General features: G+C 40.4%; 1 protein-coding gene across 16 annotated transcripts in view; it reads right to left on the bottom strand.

Annotated features, from left to right (window-relative positions):
* KEL (Kell metallo-endopeptidase (Kell blood group)) overlaps positions 1-20461 on the bottom strand; it is a 36943-nt gene extending 16482 nt beyond the window's left edge. For 13 of the 16 annotated variants that reach the window (XR_012045125.1, XR_012045126.1, XR_012045130.1 and 10 more), the window contains exons 1-16: positions 20216-20461; positions 19966-20118; positions 14694-14838; positions 12427-12630; positions 11705-11829; positions 10621-10767; positions 9410-9472; positions 8233-8421; positions 7691-7836; positions 6278-6401; positions 5660-5770; positions 4493-4591; positions 3869-3946; positions 3322-3425; positions 2265-2375; positions 151-218 (exon numbers count right to left, since the gene is read on the bottom strand). Coding sequence is in view for 5 of the 16 variants with exons in the window: in XM_072879141.1 (XP_072735242.1) it covers positions 151-218; positions 2265-2375; positions 3322-3425; positions 3869-3946; positions 4493-4591; positions 5660-5770; positions 6278-6401; positions 7691-7836; positions 8233-8421; positions 9410-9472; positions 10621-10767; positions 11705-11829; positions 12427-12630; positions 14694-14838; positions 19966-19983 (1732 nt within the window). In the remaining 11 variants the exon portion in view is untranslated. The remainder of the gene's footprint in view (positions 1-150; positions 219-2264; positions 2376-3321; positions 3426-3868; positions 3947-4492; positions 4592-5659; positions 5771-6277; positions 6402-7690; positions 7837-8232; positions 8422-9409; positions 9473-10620; positions 10768-11704; positions 11830-12426; positions 12631-14693; positions 14839-19965; positions 20119-20215) is intronic. The other 3 variants (XR_012045139.1, XR_012045140.1, XR_012045141.1) reach the window with 3 other exon arrangements.
* Positions 20462-20877: the final 416 nt, after the last annotated feature.

Here is a 20877-nt window from a genome sequence, read left to right on the forward strand (position 1 = left end):
CATCATAGCCTGGAATGGGTTTTCCTTAGCTTCATCTCCCTTAATAATATATGTATACATTGATATAGGGACCAGGATTTAAGATCCCCTGAGGGAAAGTACCACTGGGGACCTAGAAGAGTAAACAAAGACACCACAGCCAGTACCCACCATAACCATAGAATGTGTGAAGAAGTTCATGCGCCATGAAGACCCCGATGGCTCCAAAGTTCACTGCACTGAAAAATAAACATGAAAAGAGTGCTTTTGAAAAGAAAAAGAGGGTGGGTGAGCATTCTTTATAGCCACTGAGCACAACTGTGGGCTGCACAGGAGCATTCTACTCTGAGACCACACAGAAGCACTTTCTATTTATTGTCTCTCAGATGTGGTACAGTGTAAAAATGCAAATCCAAGTGTAAATTACTCTACCAATGCTTAAAATTGTACTATGAGTTTGCATGAAAGTATTCGTAGCTAATAAGCCATCATAATAATGAAGTGTCTGTGAATGATATTCTGCCTTTATTAACTCTAATGACATATATTGTTGTTGAGATATGTCCTTATTTACCCACTGCTGGCTGAACTGCTGCACAAACAGTAACTGCAATGATAATTATACAAAAGCAGGGTGGTTGGAGAAGCAATCTTGCAACAGTTGTCTAGTGAAAAATGATACATAAAACTGGCAAGGCAAACTAAAATCATGAAAGTTTGACTACAGTTACTCTGGTCTAACATTGGTGATCTTGCTACAAGCAAGAGGTTGTACTAGAGACCTCCAGTTCTTTCCAATCAGAATTTCTATGATTCTATGCAATGAATTTACAAATAGTCACACAAGTAAGGGTACACTCAATGCATTTCCATAATATTAAATTATGGGCTCATTTTTTCTTTACATGCACTGATTAACTCTGCTGAAGCATGAAATGATTGTAGTAGATCATTATTACATCACTGGGAACTCAGTAGGAAGTGACAAGAACAGAACAACTTATCTTCTCTTAGAACTGCTCTTTCAGAAGCTCTGTAGCTGATAACTTATAATTGTTGCCCAGAGAAGTTGTGGATGCCTCATCATTGCAAGTGGTCAAGGTCAGGTTGGATGGAGCTTTGAGCAACCTGATCTAGTGAAAGATGTCCCTGCCCATGGCAGGGCGGTTGGACTAGATATCTTTAAAGGTCCCTTCCAACTCAAACCATTCTATGATTCTATAACAATTGTACTGCTTTGCTGACGACTTATTTTAAAAATTATCCTCACAGTCACCTGAATTGGCTTTTGTCAGTAATTGGCTTTTGTCAGTAAAGTTTAAACTTTGGAGCATCACAAAACACTGAATACAAAAGAAACAATAAGCTGTAGACACTTGTTCAGAAAAAAAGAATATGGCAAGCGACAGCCCATACCACTGGAAAAAATATTTTTTTCTATTATTCCTTTGAGGTGTCCTGTTCTTCATACTATAATGAATTCATTAAATACTGCAAGCACTAGAAGATGTCATACAACTAGTGGTAGAAGATCACCATGGAGAAAATAATTACTTCTAACTGAAATGTGTTTCTTTCAAACTTCAGCCTCTTGCCACAGTGTGAGTTTGTCTTTCAGTACAATGGGATTAGGAGAAGTATCTATCCATTATCATGAAAAAAGGACATCAAATAATATTTTTACAGTCAACTGTTTACAGTCAACTGTCAAAGTGCTTTTAATATCAGAAAAATATTGCTTAACAGGTCTGCTCCATATGATGAAAGAACCCAGCTATAAGAGTATGGTCTACAGTGGTGTCATCTTTGCAGAAGACTCAGGATTAAAAATGTATTTGCTTATTAGAGAAGGTTTCTTTAAAAAAAGGAAGAGAAGAACTGTGTTTGGTCCATTCTGACAAGAAATTGCTCTGTGGATTAGATTTCTATGGGTTAGATTTCAGGAATTCTTGGAATCTAGAAAATGAGAGGCAAAGGTGAAATGTCTTCTTTGCAGTTAACCTACATGAGACTTCTGCCTCTTTGCTCTGGAGTAATATACTTGGCTTAGCTTAGTTTCACCTAGATTCTGATTTTGCTCCAGCAGAGTCAAGGATCACACTCTTTCAGAATTCATAAGGCAGTAACCATTTGGCTTTAGAAAAAGCTATTTTACCTCCCTTACTGTGTCTTTCTGGGATGCAGTAAGAAAAAGACGTTAAAGACAGACCCGTTAAAATTCTTCCTGGAAACATGGTGCAGCCAAGGTACTACATTCAGCTTCCACCTTTGCAGCCCCTCCATACCTGGGAAACTCCATGTGGAAAAAAGGGCTGCGGAACATTCCAGCAGGAAAGACCACCATGTGGTGCCTTATTGAGTAGTATGAATGCACAGTCCACGGGGACACATGCCAGCTAGAAGCAGAAAAAGAGAAATGAGAGAAGGTATTAACTCCTTGTCTCATACCGTGCTCCTTTCCTCCACTGGACTTGCAAAAATGGTCTGCTCAGTACAACTGTTCATATAGCAGCAGCAAATTATGAAATTCACATTATCTAGAGTTAAAGGTGTTTGAAATAAACCTTCACTTGTTTACAGATGGTCAGAGCTAGTAGCTTAGCTTTCACACACATTAAGGGATTCACCTTCACAACTTCCCTGTCAAGTAAATCAGGATTAGTAACCTCCTGCGAAGTCCTGCACAGAATACTCTTCAGGCGGCGTTAAGGTCCCAAGCATGCCTGTCAATGCTGCCTGCCTTCTGAAGCGTCCTATGTCCTGCCTTTGAGGTGACCATGCCAGCATTCACGTCATCACAGTGCTTTGCTGTTTGCTTTGCTGCTAAGTTCAGGAGAATGAGCTATCCCCATTACTCAAGGGCTCATGGGCAAAAAGATTCCTTCTTCAGGGGTTTGGGGCTCCCTCCACAATGGTGGGGTTTTTTTGGTAGCATGAGCTCAGGCTGAATACAAGACAGGCTGCCAGATTCAAGGCTTTTTTAAGCAGGATGCAGCAATGCAGCCTTGCAGCAAAGAGGGATGACAGCATCTTGTCTTGCATTAGAAGTGTCACTAGCAGGTCAAGAGAGGTGATTATGCCCCTCTATTCAGGACTGGTGAAACCACATCTGGAAGTACTGTGTCTGGATCTGCCCCCTGCCCCGCCTGCCCTCCCCCTTCTTCCACAGTAAAAGAGAGATATAGACATACAGTTGGACACAGTCCTGAGTGACCTGCTCTAGCTGATCCTGCTTTGAGCAGGAGGGTTGGACTAGGTGATCTCCACAGGTCCCTTCCAACCTCAGTTACTCCACAAGTGTGTGATTCTGTTATATTTTTCAGATCAGTATCTGACACTTACTTATCCTGTGAGTGATGCTGAAGGAGTTTCAAGTAGGAATTTTCCCTCAGTACTTTCAAGCAAGCCACCACATTGAGGAAAAAAGTGTCTTCATTTATCTCCAGCTGAGGGAAGAGACAGGTAATGTGACTGTCATAGGACATGAGCGAGGCATGAATTGGACAGTATGAGAAAGAGAAAAGTCTCACAGGTCAAAAAAGGGTTCATCAAAAGACAAACCAATTGAATACTTGTGGTTTTTTCTCTCCCAGTTCTAAAGACCTTCAATTTAAGATATGACAGGAATGTTATCTGCAAGCCAAACAGAACATACAAGCAGGTCACAACCAATTTCTATCAGGCCAGCCACTCTAAATAGGAGACAGCACAGGCAACATACAGAAGCAATAGATAAAGGTTCTCTGGGTCCATATGTTCTCAGAAAATGAACAGTAGGAAATGTGCATTGCTCCAGAGGCCATAGCCTCTTTTAGCAGCAGACAAGATAGCAGTTGGTACAGGTAAACTGCCAATAATGAGGCAGGCATGTTTACATTATATAGCTCACATTCTGGTATTCCAGGTTCACTTTGGCAGTCTGGAGTATGTGAGCTGGATAGCCAATCTCCACTTGTAGTTTGGAAACCTAAAATCATAATAAACAAACAAATGAACAAAAAGAAACATGACCAATAGGAGGCTTTACATTCTAGAAGTTCTTTTTAAACTCTATTTCTAAACAACCTAAATACAATCTGTGAATCAGCCCTTCAAAATGACAGCTACTCTTTTTCCACAAGACATCTCTTGCTACTTTGCTTTCTTAACTCAATTACCTGAGGCTAATGTTGTTCTACTCTTCCTTTATAGCATTGTTTTCTGGCATTCAGCTTTGTAGATTTTAGCCTCTCTAGGTGTATAAAACTGAATTTTATCTCAATACAATTAATTCAGAGTATCCATGGACAAACAAACACTGAGCCTCTCTATGCCTACACATCAATGTATGATCACATGTGCATGATGGCACTTATAAAACCACCTACAATTTTCAGTGTGTATAAGATATCTATTTAAGATCGTGTGCCTGTAGGAGCAGGTAGGAATACGTGAAGGTGCAGGCCCCTTCCATTCCTTCTCCAAAGGCTTCAGGGAAAGGAAGGCCTCAGTAACTTCTGCCTTCTGCACGCACCAAGACTTTAGCCTCTTGGCGAGTCTGTTCATCCATCCACTCCAACTGATCCAGTTGACTGTAGAGGGCATCTTGGATCTCAGAGAACATCTGCTCAGCCTGCCATGGGGAAAAGAAGGCATGGTCAGAACTGCAGAAAAACATTGTTCAGGCTTAGCTACCATCTTCCCATGTTCCAGCAATTCAATCACAGAATAATTGGGGGAAAATTCCTCTTCTTGTGATGAAAGAGGACATTTCAGTTTCCACAATGATTTAGGCTTAAGTTATTTGGCATCCAGTGGTTCCTCACAGGGCTCTCCATTATCTCCCACACACCTTTTCATCTTGATTCTCACGGTAACTAAGAGGGAAACATAATTCTTTTTCATTCAGTCCCTGTTGGGATAGGAATGGACCACACGATTGCCCCACTTCTTGAGTGAAATGAAAATTCAGCATCCACAAGTATTTCATGCTAGTGTGTCCCTCTCTGAAGTTACGGCAATCAGTCTTTCCTTCACAAAAGTATGCTTAGTGCACTCAGCTTTGTGCTTCACTACACGTAGTCTTAGTTTTCCCATTAACTTTTCTTGGGGTTATTTACTCTTGTCACTTTACAAACTGCAAACTCTTTATAAAACCTGGTGCCTACACTAACTTCCTTCAAAAGAAAAAGGAACTCTGATCATCAAAGGAAAAAAAATCTTTTCCACACTACAGGCAAGTGCTCCTTTTAGTGTGGATCCACTCAGAATGTTTCGGCATTGATTCATTTCTGTACAACTGGTCATATGATGGCTTTGCAATTGAAAATCTTATCTAAATATGTCAGATTGGTGATGAATACTGTCAATACTAACTGTCATTCCAGGAAGCACACTGAGGTTGCATGCATTTGTAGAGCTGTCATAGGTATTGATGCTGCACACATGACTTTGCTAACAGTTGAGATAAAGATAACAACTGGTATTTTAGCACTGATTATTCTAGCAATGACAGCAATGTCTTATTCTGACATCTTTCATTCCAAAAAAAGGAGGGGAAGTATGTAAGTATGGGAATATATAAAAAGTTATAAAACCTACACATGATTTTGCTGCCTTGATGTGGTCTTAAGTTGGCATGTCAAAAAAAGAAATAGATGAAGCTGAGCTCTGCTTGGGGGTTAGGAGGATGAATACCTACAAGTTTCTTGGTCTGCTGAGGGAAAATTTCTTGCACAATCATCTGCCCTAGAACTGGCTCAAAGAAAGAGCTGGTATCAGTCAAGCACTTCCTCCAGCGCTCAGCTGGGATCTGGAAGAACAGAGAAATAAATAGAGACAAATGAGAGTGAGGAAAAAGAGATAAGAAGACAGTAAAAAGATATGTAAACGTGCAGTCAGTAGCATATACACTGCTATCTAAAAAATGACAGCAGTGAATGATTAAGTAATGTAGTTCCATTTAAGCTACCTCAGAAAACTTTAATCAAGTAAAACATTGATTTCCTTATCATTTACTCCACTTACTTTCACACAAGATGAAGATTCATATCCTAGTTTAGACAAATACATAGAAGAAAGGTGACTATTGTTCCCTACCCCATGATACAGTGCACTTAGCTCTCTAAAGTTTTGTGTCATGTCTACTCCCACATTTCTTTGAGAAAAAGGAAGCATTTAATAGCCTAGTGAGAGTAGTTTTCCTCCCTAAATCTAAGAAACTCCATCCAGACAAGGCATCAAGAGAACATCCAGAAGGGGTGTCCTAGGGTGTTCAGCTGCTGGGGAGGCTGAAGAAGATGGTTAAAGGCTAACTCACCATTTTAGATCCCATTTTCCCATAAAGAATCTTAGATAGCTCCAGGCGTGCATCTTGGAATCGACTGTCAAGGGCTGGGGAGAGATTCCCAACCAGACAAACAATCATATAAATGTGAAGGACCCTGTAGGAAAATGACATTTTAAAAGACTGAAGATTGAAGGCTGGTCACTATAAACACAGAGGCGTGGCAAGTGTCAGAGGAATAATTTGAGGCAGAGGAACCCTAGTAACCTGAACAATGACAACAAAGTACTGTGAATGGACTACACCTGCGGCTATCAAAGGAGGATGATTTGACATGAGTCAACCAAAGAAACTCTGTCCCCAGAACACCGAGAAGACTCAAGGGGCAATTGCCTGCTGGGACACAGGATTCTTTATGGGAAGCAGGAGAAAGAGCATTTTTAGGATTGGGTGAAACTTATTATAGAATATTTTGAGGGGTCTGTGGGATTCTGTGAGAGTTATTATGGGGTGTTTGTGGGAACGACCAAAGGCAGGGAAAGGGAAGGATCGTGGTGGATTGTGGGGGAACACGTGTGGAAAAATGGAGAGGAAATGTGGTAAGAGGGAATGGTTAAGCGTAAACTTGTGGCTTGCCAGGACATCTGTCTGATTGAGCCCTGCACATGGTCACAAGAACCTGTCCTATGTTATTAAATGGGATTCTTACGTAACATTCTATTCTGTGTGTGTGGATGGGACTGGATACTGCAGAGACAAGGAGTCCGAGAGTTGACTACTGGAGGGACTTTGGTTCAAGCTAGCTGCTGGAAAGAGCAGGGGTCAGAGAGTTGGCGATTGGAGAGACTAGAGGTTTGGACCAGCCACTGGAGACATCTGCTTGTATATGCACGTTTGTAATAGGAAGAGACCAGAATACCAGCAATCAAAGTAGGGCTGCAAGACTCAAGGGCTCATATACCCGGGTACCAGCAGCTGTAGACACCAGGGGATCTAGGGCCAGCTTCTGGACAGATTGAATATCTAAGAGCAGCTATTGGAGTGATCCATATTTTGTGTGTACATATTTCACTAGTATAGACCAATCGTGATCAGCTGGAGAGGAGGAATAGGATCAGGCTGTCTGAGCTGTTCATGTTTGTATGAGTGCTATAGGTGGGTGGGTGCCAGTAAAGGCACTGTGTTCCATCTCTTTTGATCTGTGTGACACATATATACATATATTTATCTGTGTGTACATATATAGTGTGTGCACGCGCAAGCCTATTGGGAATATATGCTAAGCCTTAGTACGGGCTAAACCCGTGGATAGAGAGCCACAGCAGCCTTGAAATTGTTAGGTTACTGAATTCAGAAGCCTCTAACATAGACCTCTTTAATTTATGGTATCTGAAGTTAATATTTCTTGAAACATTAACAACTACAACCATAGATATTGACTCCTACCTTTCCTTGTGCCATTGTTCGATGAGCTGTGACATGCCTCTTAAGTAATCCATGTCATGCACTGCAATTGGCTGAGAGAGGTTTATTGGCATAGGATGGAAGACAGCCTGGAGACATGACAGCCAGTCAATAGCAGGTGCCTTTTCCTAGAAGTAAAACAAAGCTTACATGCTGAACTATGAATATAAATTGACTGACAAGAAATAGGGAAACTGGGATAGTCTCTCTAATACTGTTAAGAGATACTTTCAACAAGTTAAACTGTTTTTATGATACGAGTATTGATTATAGTAGAAAAGGAGAATTGACTTTTTTAAAATTGAATTAATACTGGGGAGGGGAGAGAGTTGTCGGCCTAAAAAATCCAACTGTTGTCAATAAAAGACCATAAGTTAACAGGTTGTTTAAAGCTCAACAGACTCCAGATGTAAGTTGCAAGGGAATGGCATCTAAACAGAGTGTCTCATGTCTCTTTTGATCTGGATCTTCAGAATATGAATGTCACACGTAATTGTGTTGCTCAAGTTCTAAGACATAGATACCTGTAGTTCCCTAATGGTAGTGTGAAAGAACAGCATCCCCCTCTGCTGTCTTTCCTGCAGTGGGGTGACAACTTGCTGAAGGTTAGAGATGAAGGACAAGGTAAGGGAAAAGGAATCAGGGGGACCGTCCTGTGGCCCTCCAAGTAGGCCCCCTAGTTTCTTCAAATATGAGAGATACACACGGAGAACCTGCAATACAGAGCATATGACCAGTGGGAGAAACATGACTGAAACTTAGTCACCCCATTCATCCATCCTTCCATCCAACCATCCATCTTGACCATATAAACTCCAGTCTTTCAAAACCACTGCAGCCCTGTCCCTAAAACTGTCTTCTTCACTGCAACATCCTTATGTAATTCGTCATGTGGAATACATTTTGCCAAGTACAGCTCCTCTCAGTGAAGAACACTGAATTCCCAAAAGGTTATTTTTGTCCCAGCTTACAATTATATTAAATACCAGAATCATTTTAGAGATGTAGGCTTGCCATCTCTGGAGTCAAAGGAGAGAGATGTAGTGATATAATGAGCCAGTATTTTTGATGGAGAGAAAATGCCAGCTTCTTGCTTCTGTGTTCATGAGGTATCAAAGGAATGCTTGTGATGGGTAGACAGGCTTATTTTTTTGTGGACTCTTCTGAAAGAGTCAGGCTGAGAAACTGAAATCAATGCAGTTTTTATAAAGTTCAGAAAAATGACAGAGCTGTGATGAAATTAACTTTGTTGCAATAACTCACAAGGTCAAAGAGCTTGTTTCCCCAGCTTAGGTTAAAACATTTTAAAATAACTTTAAAAATGCTAGCTACCCCTCCCCCAATACAGAGATTTTAAGTTATAATGCCTCACTTTGGACAAGAACATTTTTCCTAAACATTCATTCAAGGTGAAACCTAGAGGGAAGCCCAGGTTCATATTACTTAGCAAATACAAATTAAAACTATGACATTCTGTTTCTACACTAGAAGTTTTAAATCTGGTGCCTAAAAATGGGTTACATTTTACAAACTATCTTTTTGGAAAAGTAGAGAGTTTTGTAAAGAATTCCTTCTGAAGACATTTTCAGAGGTCACTGACCGTAACCCATGGAAACAGACCACTCTGAACCAGGAGGCAATTCAAGGAGATCTCTACACCAAATAGCTATTTTTACCTTTCTTCAGCGTCTGATATGTTACCTCAAGATAATTTTTCTCTTTGAATTTACTCTCAGGTGGCATCTCAAACTCAGGATGGTCAATCTGCAAAAAGGAGTAAAGGAAACATCTCACTATTTCCAGAAACACTGGAAATGTGAGGATATGCTCAACAGGCTTTGTTAAATTCTGTGTCACAGAATTTGAAATGTTAATAAATTGCTTTTACTTTTGGAAAATGTTTGCTAAGTGATTTTTGTGGATCTATCATCTTCTACAGCTCATTTACAAGCTCATTACAAATCTGTGATGACTGTTATTCAAATGTAAACCACATTGTTAAATATTTCTACATGGTGCACTGGTTTTGGCTGGGAAAGAGTCAATTTTCTTCATAATGGCTTGTATGGGGCTATGTTTTGGATTTGTCATGAAAACAGTGTTGATAACAAAGGGATGTTTTAGTTATTGCTGAGCAGTGCTTACGCAGAGTCAAGGCCTTTTCTGCTCCTCACACCACCCTGCCAGCAAGTAGGCTGGGGGTGCACAAGAAGCTGGGAGGGGACACAGCTGGGACAGCTGACCCCAACTGACCAAAGGGATATTCCATACCATATGACATCATACTCAAAAATAAAAGTAGGGGTGAAGGAGGTTGGCCAGGGCTGCCATTGCTTGGGAACTGGCTGGGCAGTAGTCAGTTGGTGGTGAGCAATTGGGGGTTTTTTGCATCACTTCTTTTTTAATTTTTTTTTTTTCTTTAATTATGAAATTGTCTTTTTCTCAACCCATGAGTTTTCACACTTTTACCCTTCTGATTTGCTCCCCCATCCCACTGGGTGGGGGAGTGAACGAGCAGCTGTGTGGTGCTTAGCTGCCTACCAGGTTTAAACCACAACAGTGAGCTGCAAAATTCATAGTACACTATGTGTATTACACACGTAGAACTTTATTCTGGAGTCCATTATTCTACTAGTCATACCCGTGAACATAAGAAGAACCAGACCTTTCCACGACAAAGTCCAATCTACACTGTCAGGCAGAAGAGATGAGAGAAAATAAGCAATTTATTCTTCCTCATCTGCTCATTTTCCAGAAATAAGTACTTTTTATGTAATAAAAACAAGAAGTTTAATGAAATTTAGGAAAACTTTCCTCAGAGAAGAACATAGGCTTAACTTGAGCAAGTCTGGGTCTCATGGACTCTTTATTCCCAGTGCTTCCTGATAATTTTCTTTCTTTAGTCCACTCACCTGAATAATATTGGTCTTGAGGTCAGAAGGACTAGGTCCCACATGGACTCTGAAAAAGGGAAAGGTGCTGTATCTGCCCATGAGAGTCTGAAGAGTTTCATTAAAATCTTTTGGTTTCCCCACACCTGTGGTATTCCATCCACCAACCTAGAGAGGGAGAAAGACAGCATGACAGCAGGTGTGAAAAACACTTGTTTGATCCATATTTACAAAATGTTTTTTTCACTCCTATGAGCTCAGTCATTATGACAACTGAGAAGCAAGAAAGCAAATAGCAACAGGGGAAACCCATGAAGATTTCTACATATCCTGTTGGCTTTAAAATGACCTGTCACTTTCACTTAAGCAAAGCAAAATGACACAGGGAAAAGGAATTATAATTATCAACAGAACAAAGTGTTCAGAAAAAAAGCAGGAGAAGACAAGAGGAAAGAGGTCTCTTTTTCCTAAAGCCATCCAGAAGGACAACCAGGGATCAGGGATTACAGGTCCCACCTCTCTGACAAGCAGAATCACAGGTGGGCCTGCAGTCACTGTTCCTTCTGCTGGAAGGAAGGTTCTGCATCCTCCTTGGAGACAGGGCATAAATGCCCTTTGCTGGCAGGAAGACATACAACCCTCCCTGGCACTGAGAGGAGTCTCCCAGAATGGAAAGAGAAGCATTTTCCTCTTTAAACAAGCTCCCCTGAAGTCTGGAATAGTGGATTGCCATCAGATCTTAGACACAAAAATTTCACCCATTTTGCAAGGTGTTCCCTCATCTGTAAGGTGGATCCTATTGAACTGAGCTTCTGAGATTAAAAGTGATCCCTCTTTGCAGTCTTGGTTGTTGTACAGTCCTAAAGTAATATGTAAGGTCATGAGGAAAGATTCAGGTACCTGATGTCGGAAGATCAAATCTTGAAACAGCATTTAAAGGTAGAAGATTTGTCACTTAGAAGTTCTGCTGTGAACCATGAGCTTATTTCAGGGCCAGGTGCTAGCAAAATTCCATCATGTAGGACCATATGACCCTAACTTCACACTTTCCTTCTCCCTGCAGGAATTATCTTCTGGAGGGAGAGGGAATAGCACAAACATTCACCTGATTCAGGAGGTCCTTCAATGGTTCAGTTCCTTGTGATTCTATCCGTTGGGTATCCATGCAGGAGCGATAGAACTGGATTGCTTTCTCCTTAGCTGATCCTCTTATCCCAAACTGAGGGCCCTCTGAGGAAAAAAAAATAGATGAAAAACTATGAAAGTAGTAAAAAAAAAAGTTGGGGAAGTATTAGAGCAGAGAAAAGTTGTAAGAAAATATTACACTGCACTTTTTGATTCAGAATAATTTAGTAAACACATCCATACTTCCCACAGTCACTCAAAGCAAGAGACGTTCTAGTGCCATGACTCTTCCTGAGGCCAAATATGTGAGTTTCTTTGCATGGAAACATGAGCACAACAGGAAGGTGGTGCGTGTCTAGGCTTCAGTCCCACATGGAGTTAGGACACATGACCAGAGTGCACATTCAGACGAGCACAGCAAAAAGGGTCTACTTTTACAAGGCAACAGGAAAATGGTTTGGGTTGCTGTCAGAATTTTAAAGTGTGACTTTCATCCATTACACTTGGCAAGGGGAACTCAAATGTTTAAAATGCAGCTATTGTAATATGACATGCTCAAGAATAAATCTGTATCTGTAATGACAGAAGAACAAAGAGACTGGACTCAGTCCCTGTTAGGAATGATTATGCTCTCAATTATTAGTATTTGCAGCTCTGACTGAGGAAGATGCTGGAGGTAACACACCAATCATCTGTCCCTACCTAAAAGCCTTTTCAGGATCAACTGGTTTTCTTCCAACAACACATCAAATACATTTAGTGATTCTTCTGTGGTTCTGCTTGAGTGTTTGCCTTCCCAGCTGCCACAGGCATATTTGTAGAAATCCTCACAGGGGTCTACAGTGTCATTCCTAGAATTCAGGAGTCTGGCCAACAGTGTAAGACCCAGCTTGGCATCACAGGATCCTGGGCAGGAAGTAAATAGGAGAGAACTGAGCAGTGACAATGGAAAGTGAAAACAACTCCAAACAAAAAAAAAAAAAAAAAGAGGAGCTATTTGTGGGACATTTGCTCTGAAAAATTTATTTTTGGTACAAACTCCTTTGCATGCACAGTGTTGAATTCCTTGGAAGTTTTTGCTGAATATGGAACAAAGTGTGTTCTGTCTTTCACTTCACAGGAAGATTGACTTTGCACTTTATAAGGGAGATTCTTTAAAGAAAGGACAGGTAATCAGTCCAGAGGTGGTGTCCTCTGTTCATACTATCTAGGCAGTCACAGGTTGGATTATTCTGCCTTTTCAGTGTATTTTCTCTGAATCAGCCAAATTTGGCCAAATGATAAACAAGAAGCAACTGATGGTGTCAACACATAAAGCAAAAGAAGGACATAGCACAGAGAAAGTAAGGAGATAAATTTAAAATGTGGAGGGAGATGTTCAAGCATGGGAAACATTTCTCAGCAATGATATTTGTTAAAACAGGACAAAGACTTTCTACTACCTCTTGCTTTGATCTAAAACTCCCTTTATCTAAACTGCTGTGAATCACTTGGTGTGTCTTCTCATTTTCGTTCAGGGTCTTGTATCAACATCAGATCAGATCAATTATTTACTGAAATAACCCACTTGTAAATCAAAGTAAGACTTTCCATACTATGGTTTCAACAGTTGACATGGGAGGAGGTAGGCAGAGTGGAAGTAGACAAGATCTAAACTAACAGTTTTTCATTGGTCTCGGTAGTGAACGGTCTCCAACACATAACAGGGGCTAAAGAAAAATGCTAGGTGAAGAGTCAATAATGTTTATTTTGGAGCAGGGAATGCCTGTATCCACCAATATAAATGCACCTTCAGTACTGAGCATTCTATATGCATAAACATTTACATGGACTGCTCTGCAGATAGTTGTTTAGCAAATTTGAAAGGCAAATTAATATTTCTGGTCTATGCTCACAACTCCTCCATTAGCAAGAGACTATGACTTTTCTTTTTCTACACTATGACTGCACTGGTCTGTGCTAGAAAACTAGGACTAGACTGATGTTCTGGTTTCAGCTGGGATAGAGTTAATTTTCTTCCTAGTATAATTTTCTTCCTAGCTGGTATAGTGCTGTGGTTTGGATTTAGTATGAGAATAATGTTGATAACACACTGATGTTTTAGTTGTTGCTAAGTAGTGCTTATACCAGTCAAGGACTTTTCAGCTTCCCATGCTCTGCCAGGTGCACAAGAAGCTGGGAGGGGACACAGCCAGGACAGCTGATCCAAACTGGCCAAAGGGCTATTCCATACCATGTGACGTCATGCTTAGTATATAAACTGGCGGGAGTTGGCCGGGGGCAGCAATTGCTGCTTGGGGATGGGCTGGGCATCGGTCAGCGGGTGGTGAGTGGTTGTATCACTTATTTTGGTTTTTTTTTTCCCCTGGGTTTTGTTCCTCTCTCTCTCTCTTGTTGTTTTCCTTTTCATTACTATTACTATTATTATTATTATTATTATTTTATTTAAATTATTAAACTGTTCTTATCTCAGCCCACAAGTTTTCTTACTTTTGCTCTTCAGATTCTCTCCCCTATCCCACCGGGGTGGGGGGGAGGGTGAGTGAGCTTTGTGGTGCTTAGTTGCCAACTGAAGCTAAACCATGACAACTTATTAAGTTAGAGGTGGAAAGGTGGAGGAGGAGCTCCAAATCTCAGATTCAGTCCAGTTTTCTGGAGGTGACTACAGGCAGAGCATGACACGATGATGAGATGCAAGACAATATAATGACGCTCTCCCTCAAAACTGGGCCCAGGCATATTTAATGGCAGGCAAAGGAGCAGGACAGGTGCTTATGTAACTATAAGCAAAAGAAGAGGCACAACAGTGTACCTTCTTTACAACTGGTGTTATGATTCTTTGATATTCTGAAAGTCTGATTCTTAACACAGATATTAAGCCTAATACACAATGGAGGCAGATAGGAGAGAAAGGGGTCTTGCAAATAGGGTGGATGAGGAAGCAGGGAAAAGGATATCCCATATTATACCTAGGCCACAAGTCATCATGATGTAGGAGGTGATAAGCAGTGTAAAGCCAAGGAGAGTACTGAGAAGAAGTGTACACAGAAGTAGGCTTTTCCCCTGAAGGCATCGTTCTTTCTTTGCACCTGTTCTCAGCTCCTGGTCACAGGTCTGAAGAGAGAAAAATGAGACACACAGAAAAAATGAAGAAAGAAAAATTCATATTAAAGTTAGCACTGGTCATATACTCCATCTTCCACCTAATCTACTAGAAAAACACTCACAGGGCTAGTGTCAGAATACCAACAGTCATCCAAGTCATCTAGGTAACCATGCTCCTGGGGGCTTTCTCACCTCCTTTGTTTCCCTCTTTTCCAGCTACAGCTGTTGCACAGTGTTATGAATCGAAAAGCCAGCTTGCCATGAGGAGGCCTATGCCTCCACAGTTCCTTCTGGTTTATGGAATCACCTTGCATATACCTCCTGAAGATATCAAAGCCTTTTTGAGCCCATAAAGCTAACAACAGGATGGCTAGGATTGGCAGTTCTTTACTCTGTTACAGTCTGGCAACCTGAGCACTAATTTCAGATCTCTCCTCAAGAAATAACCCCAGCATCCTAGGCCCTGTAGTCCAGTTCAAGTGGGAGAAAAGATTTGCCCTTTCTAAAAACTGCAGTAAGCTGTAAGTCACAGAGAAGATCTTATATACAGACAGGTTTTATCTCACTTAAATTTAGTGTTCATAACTAGGTGTGTGTTTTTAGTCAGTGGAGAAGGCTAGGCACCTTATGAGTACAGTTTCTGTTTTAGACATCTGTCTTAGGGTGAGCTGAAACATTCTCCAGAGTTACCTGTCTTTTTCTCCATTGACTGCAAAGGAAGCTAGATGACTATGTTAGGATACACCCCTAACGTCTACCTCGATAAAGTTAGATAAAATGACATTTACTCCATGTGTCCACTGCTTCTACCTACTTTGATGTGCATAAGACTGCAGAACAGCAGATTACAAGAGAACAGACATGGGAATGGATGCTGCTAATATAAGGAAAGGGAAAGAACTGAAAAAAATGAGAAGTGGAATAACTGAATAAGAATATACAGTGAGAAAAAGGAGGCAGAAGGGAAAAAAAACAGAAGATAATGGAAAACCTGGGAGGAAGAGGGATAGAAAAGAAATAGTATAGCAAGCAAGGAGTAAATCTCATAGGTGTGAAAGCTGATGGAAGTGCTACGTTGTCTTACATGCCAGTGTCAGGGCCTGGCCTGTACTGACCCCACAGCCTCAAGTTTAGCTCCCTGTGCTCAAGTCTGGTTCTCTGATAAAAGAAAGCTGTTTGAGAAACCTTGACAGGCCTTGGAGCTCTTTGAGAAAAAGCTAGAAGCAGCCTCGGTGGAGGTGCCCACTTCTTCATTTGGGAGCTGCTTTTTGCAGCTCTCATGCATGATCTCCATCTGAGCTATGCTGCAGCAGCAGCCATGCCTATGGCTGACCATGTACTCCATTGATCTGGATCCTGACCTTAACCTACAGACTTGATTCTGCAGGTTTGACCTTGGACCTGCCTCCTCACAGTGGGCTTGCCTGGCAATCTACACTCTTGGTTGACCGTGGCTACTGCCTTACCTCCCTCATTCCTGTACTGTGGGGGTGCACCCCTTGCTGGTAAAGTCATTACTTCTTGCCTGCCTTGTCATGACTCTCAGGTTCTAGATTGTCTTCCCTTGTCTGCCCTTGCTTCTCCCTTACATGCAGCAGCTGAACTGCATTTGTCACAATGCTTGGTATCTATCTTCTTTACCACAAAAACAAAAAACATAGATCTTTACAAAAATCACAAGGAGAAATGAAGCAAAATCCTACAAGAATTAAATACCTCACAGCATATACCCCTTCACGTGAGGAAAGGCTAAGGAAATGAATGAGTCTGCTGTTAATCATCTTGCCTAATATACTATGTACAATTCCTGTACAAAAACATTAACAGAACAGAAAACACAGAAAGAAATAGAAAAACAGACCTCATCATTTTATATCTTTTAAACATGCATTTTACTCACTCATTAACAGAACCCTCTCAAAAGCATACGTCAGCTTACTTGACTCATGGAAACTGCTAACAAGGGTTAAATACCTAACTGCTTTTCTCCCTTTAAAATCCTCTTCTCCTGACTTCTTTAGGCAGGATACAGAATAACTAAGTGGAGGGCGACTACATACAAGTGAATCCTGGCATTAAAAGGTCCTAGATACAGAACAGGACCATACTGGCAAAGTACAGTGTAGGAAATATAAAGGAGGAAATCCAAATTCCTTTCATATGCCCCTATGGCAAAACACTTTAGCTTTTACTCCTCAAGTAGAAAGTGTCATAACCTAACAGTATGGCAAGGAAGTGAGTGAAAGAAAATTTACTTGACGGAAAAGGAAGAAGAAAAAGTATTCTTCAACGTGCAAGCCCTCATCTCTCACCATTTAAGAGAAAATGAATGATTTACATTCACAATGCTCCTGACTTCTCTGTTGCAATGGACTTCTTGTTTTTCACATTGGAAATCTGGCCTATTCCTACTATGAAATATTTATAATTTTGCAATTCTTCGGTCTCATGTTATAAGAGGACATCTGTTTCTCGCTTTCGAGTACTAAATGGCATGGCTGTGGAGATACTAATAAGAAATTGGTATTTCAAGACTGTCATTGTAATTTCTGCCAAACTTCTGCTTAACAGTAGGTGTCTATCGGGCCTATACATTATGTTCCTTTGAAATGAAAAATGCATCAAATAATAGATTTTTAAAAATCTGTAAGAGAACTAGACTGTCCCCTTCAAGACTCCAATGTCAAACAACTAGAAAAGTACCTGGCTGAGAACAGCATACCCCAAAAGAATAGCATACCCCAAAAGAAGAGACAGGGGAGTGGAAATTGGTTGTGTACCTCTACTTAGAAACTGGATTAAGGTCTGTGTTATGTGAGCCATAAGGATAAAAAGTGTTCTTCAAACACTTCAACTTCCATAAGGAATGTCTTTCTAATCTTGCCTCTGTTACTGGGGCTGGATTTGAGAGAACTTGTGGACCTACATAAACAGAGAAAAAAGAGGAGGGCAGTCATACTTAGTTGTCCCTTACAGCTTTTTCATTACAACAGCTTAAAGAAATCTAGACAGACAAATACCTCCTCTTTCAGTACTCTTATAAAGATACTGACCTGGGCAATACCCCTGTCAGATTCTTTATCTAGTATGAACTTCAATTTTATGCCACAAATGGACTAAGTGGTTCACAGAACACAGGCACTGAAACACAGAGCCCTTCCTAATTCAGTGATCCTTGGTCAAGGAAGTGTGGATTTAACTAGATGGAACTGGAGGTGGGATATAAAAAATTCCAGGGCACAGGATGCAGGAACATTACATAGTTTGCAGGAAGCAGAAGCACCTCATTGTGGTATGTTTTGAGGCTTGGTTGCCTCATCCAGCATGCTCCATATAAAGAGACAAGTGAATAGTTTGAACAAGCCTGTGGAAAAGGATAAAGAGCCTTTAATCTCTGACAGAGCTTTTCCATATGGGCCTCACTTATGAGTGAGAAGAATGATTAGTATTTGCATGAAGTTGAAGATGAATGCAATTTCCAGTACAGTTTCAGTTCTTTCATGCTTTTCTTTTAAGAATGTGCAAGTGCTCAAATTTAAATGGCATCACTGTAGGTATGTGAGATCAAATGCCTGTAAAATCACTAAAACCTGACTTCTAATTGTCCTCAATTATAAAATTAATAATTTTAAATGTATGTACTACATGAATCATCTGATTCAAATGTGAGCATGACTTAGGCTAGCAGAATCTTGACAGGTACTGTTATCACTAAAACAAGAACTGTTTGATGCAACTAAATCAGCCAAAGAATTTGATTTTCCTCCAGCATGTCCTTCTTTCTGTTTGTGAGCCATTCCTGAATTCTGCAGGGAAGTTGAAGTTCCTCTGCCTAATTCTTCCTCACCTTGCATTTTTCCAGTGTTTAGTGCTGTTGCAGAAAAAGAAGCATCTAACTTTTATGAAAATAAAGTACATTAAAATAAAAAGATCAAAGACGGGGAGAATTGGAGTTATTTTTCATAACTATTTACCAGACAATTTAGGGGTATTATTTTTCAGGCAGTAGATTATTCATGAATTACTGACTTTGGCTGTTACCCAAATTGTGTTTATCACATTAGTCATGTGGATGACATGTTTTCATACTAATGCCCCAATATTCACAAAAACGTCAACATTTTCTTAAATTTATCTTTTGTCAGCAAATCACTTAAGCACATAAATTGAGCACATTAAATGCCATTTGAGAAATAATATTTTAGCCTGTGTTCAAAATATAGTACCTGCTAACATGAGAAACTAAGCAGAAAGTTTGCTGAGTTACATTCTGGACTACTGAAAGTTTGAAACATAACCATGGCCAATAACTATTTAAAATTATGATTGTTGTCTGATCTTTATCACACAGAAATGTGAGAATACAAACCAAACATTTCTGCAAATTCTTCAGCCAGAAAAATGCAGACAAGATAAATATAAAGTGACTGACTGCATTACAGCCACAGTTCTTGCAACACTGAACAGCTCTCAACATAACAAAACATACACATTTCTTTTCTTATATTATTTAGTTACATAGAAAACTTTATTTATCTCTATTGTCCTTTAATGTTTTGTACATTTTAGCAACCCTGAGCTAACAGTTCAGTGCGATTTGTCTGTAAATACGCAATTAACACTTTACTCGTTATTTATATAAGACATCAAATCAGGAAAAGGACACCATGCTACATGGGGAGCAATTAGGCTTACCATGTCATTCTCACATTCAGAAAACTATGCCATGTTTACCCACAATTATTTGTGGGGGAAAAAATTGCATGTTTCTGCATAAGTACTTTCTTAAAATAATTTGTTGAAAAAATGGGGGTACAATAAAAGATGCAAATAATCAGATTATTATTGTTGTTGTTGTTGCGGTTGTTGTTGTTGTTGTTATTACTGGTCAGTGCTTCAAACAGATCTGAATACAACCTCAGAATGGCCATTAGGAAGACTAACAGAAAGGGCAAGAACCCTTCCCACATCATTAATTCTGAGAGCTGGACAAGCCCCTTCTGGATACAAACTGTCAAAAACTCAACTGGTCTAGTTCCCTGGAGCAATAAGCAGTGTAGCTGTGACAGGGGAAGAAAAAGAGAGGGGTGCAACAAAGGTACCTCAGCAGACTGCAAGACAAACCCATTTCCTTACCTCTGGAAGAGTCCTCATCCTTGTCACTGAGCAGGCTTTGCTCCTGTGGTTACCACAGTTGTCAACTCTGTTTACTTGTTTACTATCAGCCTTCTGTGCCAAGATATACTACTAAGTTCAGAGACAATCTCTTCTTCCCAGCTTGGCTGATTGCTGTGGGGAGGAGAAAAGAGGAAAAGCTCTGAGAAAAACACCCTTAAAGAAAATGGGAGGGAGGAAAATGAATACATTTCGGCAACTCTCCACCTACCTTCTCTTCCTAACACCTCTACTTCTCATAAAACTATATTTTTTTGTTCCCTCTGCCTCTCCCTGTGACCCATGTGTCTTTCTGTCTCTTGGAACTGCACTGAAATCTTTTTAAACAGAAGTATGTGATTCTCTATCTCTCCCAGCCTCTTCCCAACTATTTGCTGCTTCTTTTCTCTCCAACAGCCTTACTGTCCTGCCCACCCAACAAGCCTGTTTTGGTCTGATATTCTCACTGCTACTAGCCTGTTTCAACCTGCTGCTCTGGGGCCTGGAGGCCTCTGCCTATTGCAAGATAGTGTGGGCTATGGATCCTAGTGCTCCTCCTCCCACAAAAGAAAAGCCAATGTGCTGACTTTCTTTTTGCTCTTTCTCATCTGCATACAAAAGTCCATTCAAGGGGTGAACACAAATCCACTTCTGATTCTTTTTCTTTTGCATTAAGAGGCATAAAATAAATCATTCATTGCTGATTCTATTTATAGTTGTTCATTGCTTCTCAGGTGATGGCCAGCCCATGTGTCTTTGCTTCCCTAAGGATGCATATTGGAAAGATTTGGGAGGGAAGTGTCTCTGCTTTCAGGACTGGGAACCAGGATCACTTCCCTAAGACAATAAAAACTGAGTAGGGGACATTGGGAGTTGAGACCTTCTCAAGTGGCA

This window comes from Ciconia boyciana, chromosome 1 (genome assembly GCF_034638445.1).
Source record: "Ciconia boyciana chromosome 1, ASM3463844v1, whole genome shotgun sequence".
Lineage (NCBI taxonomy): Eukaryota > Metazoa > Chordata > Aves > Ciconiiformes > Ciconiidae > Ciconia > Ciconia boyciana.